The sequence below is a fragment of the Dicentrarchus labrax genome, unplaced genomic scaffold (assembly GCF_905237075.1).
Source record: "Dicentrarchus labrax unplaced genomic scaffold, dlabrax2021, whole genome shotgun sequence".
Classification (NCBI taxonomy): Eukaryota; Metazoa; Chordata; class Actinopteri; family Moronidae; genus Dicentrarchus; species Dicentrarchus labrax.
The window spans coordinates 16,669,857-16,682,619 of NW_026136711.1; the positions used below are offsets into that span (position 1 = coordinate 16,669,857).

At 41.0% G+C, this 12,763-nt stretch overlaps 1 protein-coding gene and 1 long non-coding RNA gene across 8 annotated transcripts in view; both read left to right on the plus strand.

Moving 5' to 3' along the window:
• The window catches only part of tfeb (transcription factor EB), a 31,535-nt gene extending 19,214 nt beyond the window's left edge, over positions 1–12,321 (plus strand). For 4 of the 7 annotated variants that reach the window (XM_051413878.1, XM_051413877.1, XM_051413880.1 and 1 more), the window contains 8 exons: positions 2,392–2,490; positions 2,663–2,851; positions 3,595–3,684; positions 7,392–7,509; positions 7,727–7,783; positions 8,485–8,560; positions 8,662–8,818; positions 8,910–12,321. In XM_051413878.1, the coding sequence (XP_051269838.1) occupies positions 2,392–2,490; positions 2,663–2,851; positions 3,595–3,684; positions 7,392–7,509; positions 7,727–7,783; positions 8,485–8,560; positions 8,662–8,818; positions 8,910–9,482 (1,359 nt within the window). In that variant the 3' untranslated portion in view covers positions 9,483–12,321. The remainder of the gene's footprint in view (positions 1–2,391; positions 2,491–2,662; positions 2,852–3,594; positions 3,685–7,391; positions 7,510–7,726; positions 7,784–8,484; positions 8,561–8,661; positions 8,819–8,909) is intronic. The other 3 variants (XM_051413882.1, XM_051413881.1, XM_051413883.1) reach the window with 3 other exon arrangements.
• LOC127371211 (uncharacterized) overlaps positions 1–12,763 on the plus strand; it is a 97,032-nt gene that overhangs the window by 38,441 nt on the left and 45,828 nt on the right. The window lies entirely within an intron of this gene.

Sequence of the window (12,763 nt, forward strand, 5' to 3'; positions counted from 1 at the left end):
CAGTACGACTCAGTATTAGGGCCAGACGAAGAGAAAATTTTCTTTTTTGGGGGAAATTACGATAATGAAGACATAATATTACTAGAATAAAGTCGTAATATCAGGTCTACGAGAATAAAGTCGTAATATAATGAGAAAAAAGTCGTAATGTTACGATGATAAAGTCGTAATAATACGAGAATAATGTAATAATAATACAAAAAAGTTGTTATAATGAGAAAAAAGCTTTGATAGAGTTATCAAGATCTGACGTGACCAGCTCAACCGAACAGCAGCCTCAGTCTGAGCCCAGCAGCCGCTGTTTGTCTCAGTTGTACCGTATAGTCAACAGGTAAGCTAACATATTGATCATTTCGTCGTTAAACAGTTTTGCTGGCTGAGCCAAAGGGCTGACAGTTCGTTTTTTTTGTTTGTTTTGTTTTTTGATGATTCCACCCTCTTCACTTCCTCTTCCTGGATGACAACCAGGACAGCCTCCTGTTCCTCTGGTAGTCCACCACAAGCTCATTAGTTTGGCTGATATTGAGTGACTGTTGTTGCACCATGTGACAAAGCCCTCTGTACTACTTTGCACAAATAGTCCCTAAGTCAAGACAGCATGTTTCTCACTGAAAATAATTTACTGGAATCATACATGTCAATATAGTCATAACTTCTATTTCGCCCCCAAAAAACACCCTTTTATTAAATTCCTTCACGTCTTAGCTACGCATATTATATGTGTCTGGACAGACATGGATGTAAACTGCAATTTGACACATCAGCGTAGGTATCGTGCATTCTGTGGGAATAAAATAATGAGTGTAATAAAATCTCAGTGACTCACTTCTGGTCAAAATGAAAACACACCACAAAGACAAAGCACTAAACAGATCTCATTGAGGGGTTTGGCAGAAGAGAGAAAAGATTTTGGTTAAGGTGGGTTTCAAAAGGACAGGGGGCTGTGGCACTTCCATTATTCCACTCACATGTGGCTGAGAATGAGTGAGAAAGAGAGAGAGAGAAAAATGCGGAGCAGCAAGCAGGTAGGGAGACAGAAGTGGGGGAGGGAGGCGGGCAGATAAGAGAGGTTTGACATGTTGTGTGATAGGACAGACAGGAGCGATGTAGATAGTCTGAGTCAGAAAGGGACAGATAATGCTGAAGTGACATTTTGCCCGATTCCTAAGATGCTTGTGTGCATCCTTATCTTTGATGGTGTGTATGGGTTTGTGCAATACTCCATTATGTATGTGTTTGCTTTGTTTTATGGTATTTTCGAACTGTAAAACTGTACAGTTTGTATGAACTGGTAACTGCGTGAGGCAATTTGCTGTATCAATAGTTTACTCTGTGTGCATGCGTGTGTGTGGGTGTTTAGAGTTGTCAGTGTCTTTCCTTTCATTTTGGAGATAAGGTAGGCTGTCTGTCCATCAGTCATACCTCCTTCACTATATATCTTTAGACTTCATCTGTACTGACAGAGCTGGGGAAAATAGGTTGAATAGTTATGACTGAATAGTTGTTCCTCTGACTCATGAGACCCGAACACATTTAAAGCTGACAGCCAAATATGTGTATTTATCCGAAGATTTGCTATAAAAAACACATGTGTACACAAAGTAGCATGAAGGTGTAAAAACATATTCATTGAAAAGTTTCTGGTTGAGTTGATATAATCCTGCTGTTGGTTAAAAAACAGAGGGTGGTTGGAGTGCTGATGAGTTTTTGAGGGGTCTTTTTCTGGAGTAATGGGGAGCAGGCCTGCTCTCTACTGTGTTTATGGGATAGAGATAATGGGGTGTTCTTCTGCCTGTATCTACAGCCAAATTTCATTATAAGTTGTATTGTATGACTGTATACGTGACAATAAAGTTGATTCTATTGTTGTAAAACTGTGCTGTCTTTGCTGGCTTACACTTAAAGCTGCCTCCCTTTAAGCTTATGCAAGTGCATCTTTTACTTGAGGTAAAATCTAGCAAAATATAGCATCTAGCACAGAACATGGCAGCTTTCCCCCTTGATAACGAGGAAAATCTTGATTTATCCAAAATTGTTGTATATAATAATCTGACTTACAAAACAAATCAGTTATGGTCATTATTTGTTTGTTTATTTTTTGCTCAGATATTTTTTTAACTTCCAGTTTAAGATGTTATGTATGTATCTGTGTTTTTACAATTCTGTAATTTATTTATGTATTAACATGCATGTCAGTTTTGGAGTAGCATCAGGTTTCAGTCCTTTTGTTTACATTTGGATCACAGGTTGTGCATTTAAAATAAATTGCCACTATAAATGCTGATATAATGTGTTTCCACCAAACATTCCACAAAGAATTGGATGAATGTGCAAAATTGATAATGGAATAAGAAAAATGAAACATCCTTTCACCGTCCATCTCTAAAACAGGTACAGACCCACCTTGAGAATCCTACAGACTACCACATCCGTCAGTCTCTGAAGCAACAGGTGAAAGAATACCTGTCCACCACCTATGCCACCAAACAGGTACTTTTCTGGAGACCTTTTTGTTCTGTATATATTTATGTCAGTCTGTCTCACATTAGATATACCCTATGTATATATGGCCTGTTTTTCTGTTTCTTTACTGTTCAAATAGTACTGTAGTACATTTATCTATGTCATTAACACCACCATCACCCTCTTTCTCTGTCTGCAGACGGTCCATGCAGTAGCAGGGCTGGTGCCGCCCTCTCCTCCCACAAACATGGGACCTACAGGAGGTTCAGCGTCTGCCCCCCCACCCCTCCACTCCCCACACATGCGCACCGAGCAGCTTATGTCTGGAAACAGCGCCCCCAACAGCCCCATGGCCATGCTCAACATTGGCTCCAGCCACGAGAAGGAGGTAGACGCCTTGCAAGCGGGGGCAGATAGTGGCATGAACATAAACCCATAAACATTCATTCCTGGTCATGTTATAAAGTACATTTTAAAAAGAACCAGATTGAACAAATAACCATAAAATATGACTTAATTACACTCCTATATAAAATTATGGGGATTGAATATTATCCCCAAAGTGACATTATCTCCACATTTTATGAAAGCCTCATAATGATTTAATTGGTCCTTGGTAGGCTGGAGCAGCATATGTAAACGCAGTGGTGTTAATGTGTCGTGCATAGAGTAGGTGAATGGATGAATGTGTTGACTAACTTGCAATAACTGAGAGTGGCTATCATTGGAATTTAAATGCTCCATTATGGTCTTGCAGGAGTAATTACAGCTTAACAAGTGACAGCAGAATTTAAGGCCCTTTGAACCATGCAGACTTTGACCAACTCTCCTCCCCCTCCTCCTTCAAGTCTCTAACTCTCTTCTTTAAGTCTGTCTGTCTTTCGAGTTAGCCTCCATGACATAGAAGTCAACTCTTGAGTGAGACATGCACCTGCAGGCGAGTTCACCTGGTGGCCTACATGCCATCACGTTTCAGGTGCTACGAGTAGTGACATTTGTCTCTGTGTGGTGTTTGCTGAACATGGAAATGTAGTTTAGGTGCATTTTTTGTCTTAAAGTTAAACATAATAGTTGTTTGAATGTCATAATCACAACTAACACTCTTCCCCTTTTTTTTTTTTTTTTTTTCAGATGGATGAGGTAATTGATGACATCATCAGCATGCAGTCCAATTACGATGACATTCAGGGATACATTGACCCTGTCCAGATGCCAAACACAGTAAGTGGAGCCAACCCACCCACAAGGTGTGATTTTGTCTTTTATACGACTAATGTACTTTGTACTTGTATTTTAGGTTAAATTACCACAAATGTCCTGCATATTTCAAGTTAAATATTTTTTGGGGGGGATTTATTTCCTATTTGAACTGAAGGTCTAAAGGACGTTGGGTCATCCATCATATGCTGTAGCAATTGTAAAGGCAAATTGGCTTTACTTGACCTATTATTTTGTGGTAACTTATCCATCCTTAGAACAACAGCAACATGCAATACTCTTTTATAAGTAAAGTATTGTTCCAGTAGTATGAGATGATTTTAGTATCTGGTGCAATTCAGCTATTGATCTTATTTAGTCTAATAAACCGACCAGTTAACAACTAATAATTGTTTTAAGGAAAATAATAGTTTTATATATTTTTTAGTAGACAGAATGACTAATTTACTCATTGTTTTGCACTGTTTGTATGGTAATATATTTTATAAGGAATACATTAGGTACATACTACATACATGTTCTGTGTTGGTTCACATGTTTTATACACCTTGAAAATACCACTCTAGAATTATCTAACGTTGAATCCACTGAAAATGTAGTTGTCTGAAACCATAATCCACTTCAGGTTATATTTTGGGCCCAGTCTGCCCTAAATGAGTCATTGTGTTGGATTTGCAGAGTCATCAGTACTCAGACATTGGCTTTTCAGTAGTTCCTGTAATCACTGTTCCTGCATCTATTTGATATTTCTCTGTCTGTGACACCCTCTCACTTATTGTTAATGCTAGTTTGTGGTGCTGTTATTAGGGATGGTGACAGTGTTTGTGTAGTTGTTAGTCCAGTTAAACCACAATGAGTAGTAGTAATTTAGCTGCTTTCTTGGTTGTCAGTCTAGTTCTTGTATGTCCTCATAGGAGGCACTAGTCTAGGCACTGTGTTGATGCACCCATATACACAAACACATGCACAAACTCACATACACACATGTAAAAGTGTATAATTGACTTAAACACTAAACATTCCATCCCTAAATCATGCTGGATGTAGTTAGAAACTGAAGGGAAGACATGCCAGACGAAGACTGTACCGTGCTTTGTGTTTGAGGGAACAAACTCAGAAAATTAACAATTAAACTGCCAGCAGTTAGAGTTCAACTTGTTTACAAGACATTCAGAGAGAGAGAGAGAGAGAGAGAGAGAGAAGGAGAGGGGGAGGAAAAGAAGGGAGGAGGGAAAAGGGGGGATGAGGGCAATTTGTGCAAGGGGAAAACAGGCTGAAAGTCCAGTTAGGGGAAAGTTCACTCTTGTTTGGTTGAAGTAGAAGAAAGACGGGATAGGTGCTGCTGAGGTCAGTCTCACAGGAGAGGGGTGGCAGTGCCAGAGAGAGAGCTAGATGTGCTGCTGGTGCCTGGGAGAGAAGAAGAAAGAACACCAGCCTTGTGAGGGAAGGAGTAGAGGATGAAGGAGATGAGTAAGACGTATGCCATTGTGGAAGTTATTGAAGGAGATCAGATTCAGCTGGTAAGACACTGAAGTTTGTTCAATATGACTTTGGTTAGTCTTATAGGAGTTTAGCTTTTCGCTCTGAGTGAACCACAGTTTTAACGGATGCAGTGACGGCTCTTAACTCCCAGCCACAGGTCCCTGATTATAAAATGAGCTACAGCAGAGGGGGTTGGGGTGGGAAAGGTTTTCATTTTTAGAACCTTTTTTGTGCATGTGATGGGTTGTTCTGCAGAACTGAAATCAGAATTCTTGCATTCTTGTTTGAGTTGATGTTGAGCGTCAAGTTGGGGCTCAACATCAAAGAGAGAGAGAGAGAAAAAGGGAAGGCCAGTAGGTTTATCTCATAGTATGTCCGCTGTGGTTGATCTAATCAGTGTGAGTGTGTCTGCATGCATGTATTTGTGTGTGTGTGTGTGTGTGTGTGTGTGTGTGTACTTACAACATCACACTGATTGATTAGATCTAAGTGACTGATCAACCCTGAGGGTGATCAGTGTGTGTAAACCCAGAAGTGAGAGAAGCTTAAAGCACAGATCAATATATTAATAATGCTGCATTTTCAGAACATACAAGTGTTTTGTGTTAGAATACACTGGAAAGAGAACTCAGCCTCATTCCCAACTGGCAGACTAGTGAGTAAAACTCACCTGCTAATCCTGATGGGGATTAAAGCGGCAAACTCCATGGAATTCTTGGAATCTCAAAGTTTAGTAAAAGCGCCACTGAATACCAGGCACAAGCGAACAGTTCGTCTCTTAAGTGTGTGTGTGTGTGTGTGTGTGTGTGTGTGTGTGTGTGTGTGTGTGTGTGTGTGTGTGTGTGTGTGTGTGTGTGTGTGTGTGTGTGTGTGTGGATGGCTACACTGAGAAATACTGAATCCCGGTCACGCTTGCTCGTTCAATTGAATTAGATGTGTTCTCATTGGATAGGGGCATGGTGAGAAGGTAGGCTGCCTGGCCAGGACATGGGAGGTCAGTGCAGAATCTTGGTGGAGGCTGGGAATTGGAGTTTATTTTAAACTGTTTTTGATTGAGCAGCAGAAAACAGTGATAACAGGGCTTACAGTAGATAGCATTACATATGTCAGATTTTTTTTCTCCAAATGATGTTTGAAGTATTAGTAGTAGTAGAATGTCAACTGAAAATCACAATTAATATTAAATATTATGTCTATGAATGTGAATGTGAATCAACTAGTGGCACAGCTGTGAACCACAACAATATAATTTCCTCCTCACTAGATAAGATTTATACTTCAGCTCTGAATTGTTTAGATGTTTTCTGAGATGTCGTATCATTTACATACAGAAGTGAGCCTTTGGAGGTCTGTGTGTATTTATGCGTGTGAATGCGGTTGATCTCACAGCTCACACAGTAGCCAGCAGATAAGGTTATCTCTTCCTGTAAGTTCTTTATCTCTCAGGCCTCATTAGCAGCGTCACATTTGCCCTCGCCTCAGGGAGTACGACGCGATTTGTAACGAGGCATAAAAAGTCCATCACACTCAAACTATGCAATACAATTAAAAGGAAATCATGTCTTTTTAGGAGTCCATACAAAACTATATCACAGCTGTTGTGCAACGTCTAAAGTGCAAGAGGTAGAAGACCTGTCTACTACTGTGAGTTTAGGTGCAGGAGAAGGCTGAGGAGAGGATCAAGCCATAAACAGAGATAAGATAGATAGGATGAGAGTCAATCATTGCTGTGTGTTTGGCATGCTGTCCTTAGGTGTGATATTGTTGCATTATCTCCTGCTATCTGTTCTTTACAGCACACTTAACATGAGGTACTTATAAAGGTGTAAGGATCTGTAAATGAGTAGGAAACATTGAAATAATTTAGATTTAACACCAGTGAAACTAGCCACTGTGTTCATTATATTCTCTGCATGATGTTTTTAGGGTTTTCACTTTGTTATAACTAGAGCATCACTCTTGAACATCTAAGTGCTTTTGAAAAATTTCATTCACAACCAACTGATTTCTTCATTCTCTAATGTGGTCTAAGATGTCGTTGCATGGAGGCATTCGAAAATGCTTCTTAACTTCTTGCTTGTTCATTTGTGTCACAGAGATCTATGAACTGCAGTCGTCTATATATGACATAATGAAGTAATTTTTTAGCAAATTTCATTTGTAGATTGTTGGTTTTCTAAATGTGTATGTTTGTTGTGTGTATGTGTGGCTGTGTGTGTCCTCCCCAGCTCCCCCTTTCTAGCAGTCACCTGGATGTGTACACAGGTCCTGGAATGAAGGGGCCGGCCATAGCAATGACCAGTAACTCCTGTCCTGCCAACCTGACCATCAAACGAGAACTGTCAGGTGCGAAAGTCAAAGTTCTACACTTTGTAGTAACATTTTGATTGCCAGGAAACAAATTATCTAAACTCAGTCAAACTATTAAGCTGTTACTAAGTTATATAAAAGACTGTTTGTCATTGAGTGAATGTAAAACATTAGCTGTCTTACACTGTCCTGTCTGTCTCTGATACATGACACAGTCTCAGCCATTAGTTAATCACTTTTTGTTATTGGAAAGATGCAGAAGCCCGTGCGCTGGCCAAGGAGAGACAGAAGAAAGACAACCACAATCTGAGTGAGTCTTTCCCTCAGCATGCAGCTTTACCCAAGTGATGAATGCTCTTTTCTACTTTCTGCCCTTTATACTGTACATGTCCTTAGAAACACTTGCACACTTGCACACTTGCGCGCACACACACACACACACACACACACACACACACACACACACACACACACACATAATCTGTCTCTCGCAAAAAAATGTAGTCTTGTGCTGATTTAGCTGACATAGTGCAACAAGTGGGTGGATGGTTAACCTGGTCATTTCTGCTGTTCTAGCACTTAGGTTTAATTGCCTGTGACTGTGTGTGTGTGTGTGTGTGTGTGTGTGTGTGTGTGTGTGTGTTTCTCCCTTTTACTTTTTTACTGTATATATCCAGTGCCAACTCATCAGCTGCAGAATTAAACCCTTTCTATCTGATGTTACGGTCTAGACCTGCTCTATTTTGAAAAGTGTCCTGAGACAACTTTTGTTATGATTTGACGCTATACAAATAAAATTGAATTGAATTGAATGTTTACTGTTTGTGTCGATGCTATACATACATGTACTTGTGCGTAGAATTTAGTTTTGTGGTTCCAAAAGCCACAATCTGCCTTGAACAAGTTCTTTTTTGTTTCATCTTTCATGTCTGTGAGTTCTCTGTACTATTGTCCTCATCATGTCTTTTCGTTTGTCTCTTCCTATTTCATCTCCCCTTTCCTCTTAAATAGTTGAAAGGAGGAGGAGATTCAACATCAATGATCGTATCAAAGAACTGGGCACCATGATCCCCAAAACCAATGACCTGTGAGTTGCTTTTGCTGTATGTATCTTCAGTATAGATAAAATATTTGAATCTGTTACTGCCAGTTACTTACCTGCAGAAATTGTATGTTTGTACTTTACTGTGTGCATAGTGACGTGCGCTGGAACAAAGGCACTATATTGCGGGCGTCTGTAGAGTACATCAAACGCATGCAGAAGGATGTTCAGAGGACCAGAGAGGTGGAGAACAACTTCAAAAGGATGGAGATGGCCAACAAACAGCTGTTGCTACGCATCCAGGTGAGACACACACATACATGCATAGAAACATAATCACAGCAAATGCATTGATACTGAGTGTTGCATGTTGCCCTCCGCCCGCTCTCCACAGGAATTAGAGATGCAGGCTCGTCTGCATGGCCTGCCCAACAACTCCCCCTCTGGCCTGAACCCTAATGACCTGATGGCTCCTTATATAAAACAAGAAACCAGCCCAGAGGAGAACCTCTCTCACTCCCAGTTACAAGCCCACCACCAGCCCCAGCACTTACCCCAGAACCAGGGTCATCTTCAGGCCCAGCAGCACCACTTCCTCCCACAGACCCACCTCCCCCACCAGGGCCAGAATCAGCCCCAGCCCAGTCAGCTGCCACCACTCCCCCACCACCTGCAGCCTCAGCCACCCATCCAGTTCCCATCTGTAGGCAGCTCCCAGCCCTTTGACTTTACCCAGTCGCTGGACTTGTGTGATGGGATACCTGGCTTCTCAGATGGCATGTCGGGGCTAGGCGACTTGGGCGGAATGGACGTCCAAGGGAGGAGAGGCGAGCTGGGCTTCCTGATGATGGACGAGCCCTTGTCCCCTATGGGTGGAGACCCGCTGCTCTCTGCGATGTCCCCCGAAGCCTCGGTGGACTCAAGCCGCAGGTCCAGCTTCAGCATAGAGGACGGAGACATACTGTAGACACATGCGTACACACACACACGTTCACTCACACAAGCACAAGCACATGCAGCGGTTTCAGAGAGGTTGCGGTAAAAAATGTCATAGTACATCGGCACAACACATTTAAAGCACATACAAACAGAAAGGAATCAGCCACCAGACATGACATAATTTCACATCACACAATTTGAACTTACACAGATGACACTCATTTATGGTACGATTGTCTCCCATTAATGGCAAGAGCAAAAGACGGTACACAGCACTTGCACAGTTGAAAATATTCTGTATAGTGCAAACGTTTACACACACACACACACATGCACACGCACGCGTGCACACAGACACACACACACACACACACACACACACAAAACACACACACACACACACACAGTGCATGTGAGATAAACTGAGCAGCTTTAAACTTTGCCCAACAGACAGAACATTTACAAGGGGTGAACCAACACTGCCAGGTCAGGAGTTATATAGCACACTTGGCCTTGTTTCCATAAAGGTGGTTCTGAATCATAATTGAACAAGGGACAAAACCAGCAGTTAATTAGATTTAAGTTATGAGATACAAGGAAAACCAAGTGCATTGTCTCACTTAGATAGAGGACAGGTTATTTTCTCCCTACATCAACCTCTTTTAGCATCCATAAATGATTGAATGAACGATAGTGAATAAAATGGAAATAGCTTTATGGTCCTGCATGCATAATTTACACAATGGGGATGCAGTCCAGTCACATTATTGTGTTCCTCAATCTGTTATTCCACAGTTTGCTTCTGCCTCTAGCACAAGCTGTTTGGTGTTTGACAATGATCTGTGTTATCCTGCTAAGCTAAGGTGTATTCTTAAAGTGTCCACATTTTAAGAACTTTTTTAAAACTCCCTGGATGGACACTTTTCCTGTAGGAGGCAGACAGCCTTTTCATTTATCCATTTATCTACCCCACGTCTAGCTGTAATTGTTGTCTACTCAAGTACACATGCACACACACTGCAGTCTGCCAGTTTTTACATGTTTGACACTTGACTCCGACGTGACCTTTACCCGAAGAAGACCCTGTGAAGTGTGTTGACCTTGGTGAGAGAGTAGAGAAAACCATTTGATAGCCTTCAAAAAACAGTGTGTCATCCAAATCTGTGAGGTGTCAGAATACTCAGGTACTGTAAAAGAATACACAAGCAGGATCATTTTTAAGTAGAAGCAGATGTTAACCTGAGCAGTGTCAGGCTCATAACCCCTATCAATGTGCCTTTTGATTTTTGCAGCTGCTGCTCTTCAAAAGTATGTTTATATAGGTCAGAAGTCACAAGCAGGGTTTAGGCTTAGCATCAACTTCAATTATGCCTGTAAATGCTTGAGAGTTTGCTTCTGTACCAACTATACCTTTGTTGTTGCAGGAGGTAAAGGTTTTATTTTTCTCTCACTAACTGACTTTGTGGGGCCGAACTTGTATGAGAAGCCCAGGGGAAGGAAAGACATAGTGACGGGGTTTAATACTGGAGAGATAGATAGTTTGTCTCGGCTGACAGCAGAAGTAGTGTAATCTTCACTGTAAAAGCACAGCATTAGCACACGCATGCATTCACGCGCTCACTCGGTTCACAAACAGGCATGCATTAAACGTGTAAATGCTCACCTAAAACACGCATATGCATAATTGTGCTCACACACACATACAATACATACAGCGCAGCCTTGAGGCGGTTTTCAGATCAACACGTTAACAAGTCTCCTGTGCTACAGTCTCTCCCCAGACGTGTCGAGTGAAGCTGCCATCTCTAGAGGTAGAACGCAGGTCTTCTGCTCAAGCTGCCACTTACAGTAAAGGGAATCTGTTATCCCACTGGCTACAGTTGTCACAGTGATGGTTGATTGGGCAGGCTGAGGTGGACCTGAGTTGTATCTCTGCTGTGGTAAACCTGGGGCTTGGCTTTGATTTGATATAGCTTATGATCAGTACCGATAAAGGTAGAAAAAATACTTTGATGGTGATTTTTTCTTTGATTTAAAGAAGTGGTTGTTTTCTTTACTATATAGTTTGTTGTTTATTTTATCTCCCAAAGCACTGGAAACTATATTATTGTTTTGACTTTGTACATGGAAGAATTATGGAATAAGATTTATTTCAAATGTTATATGCCACTAAGCCACTTAAATGTATTGTATTTGTATTTGTTGTTTTAGTTCTGTTTCAATTTTATTCCAAAACAACCCTTTTTTCTCAGAGCCATTTTCAGTAAGCACACTATAAAGGCATTAAAGCCACCAATGTTTTATTGGGGAAGGAGTGGGGAAGCTGTTTGTGAACTTCCAGATTTCAACTGACTTTAAAGAGATGAAGAGATTATGTACATTTTTGATGCCATTTTTATATGATTGGGATTTTATTTTTCTCTTTGTTTTACCTTTGAAATTTGGAGCCAGACATAGATGAAAGGTGATTCTTTGATTTGATTGAATTCAAATTGCTAATTTTATGAATGTAAGCTTTACCAGTGGTTCTGGTCAGGCTAAAGCAGGTCGGCGTTTTTCCGCCATGCCTCCTCCCTCCCTAACTTTGGTTTCCATGGAGACTGGAAGACAACTGACTTCACATAAACTCTGAGCCGAGGAGTTGTGGTTGCCATGGTGTTGTAGCACTGACTCTGTGTTTGAGTCTGCCAGTGTTGTGCCTTTTCCCCATCAGCCACAGTTTGACTGTTGTACTCACCCAGCCAACACTCCAAAGAACTGCTCAGGCCTCCTCTACTCTTCCACTAGAGGGCGCTCTGCAGAGCAAACTACACAGGGAAAAGTGGTTCTGATTTTACTGAGAATATACAATGTTTTACCAGAATCCATTCATTGGCTTTTAGTGTTTTCTTTATTGATATTTCTTGAGAAATGTGTGTGTCTGTGTCTGTGTCTGTGTCTGTGTGTGTCTTAACTGAGTGGAAACACATTGTGGGCGACTCTGCTTCTGTTTCGGGACAAAAAAATCTGGTCCCCACAAGAAATAGAGTCTCCCTCCACTGTAAAATGTGTTTTGGTTTTTGTTACATGGACCCTCACTGTGAACACAGTTTGACACGAGATGGCTGTTTTCATATTCAGGTTCTGAGTTTAAACCTGCGTATACATAGATTAGACTTTTTGAGGTTAGTATGAGTCTCCTGGGAATTAATGCAAGTCAATGCAATGTTCTCCTAAGGAAAGGAGAAAAAAAAATGCACATGTATATGAAGAAAATTCCTTTTTTTTGGAACCATGTGTACTAAAGCATCAAATGAATGATTTATAATT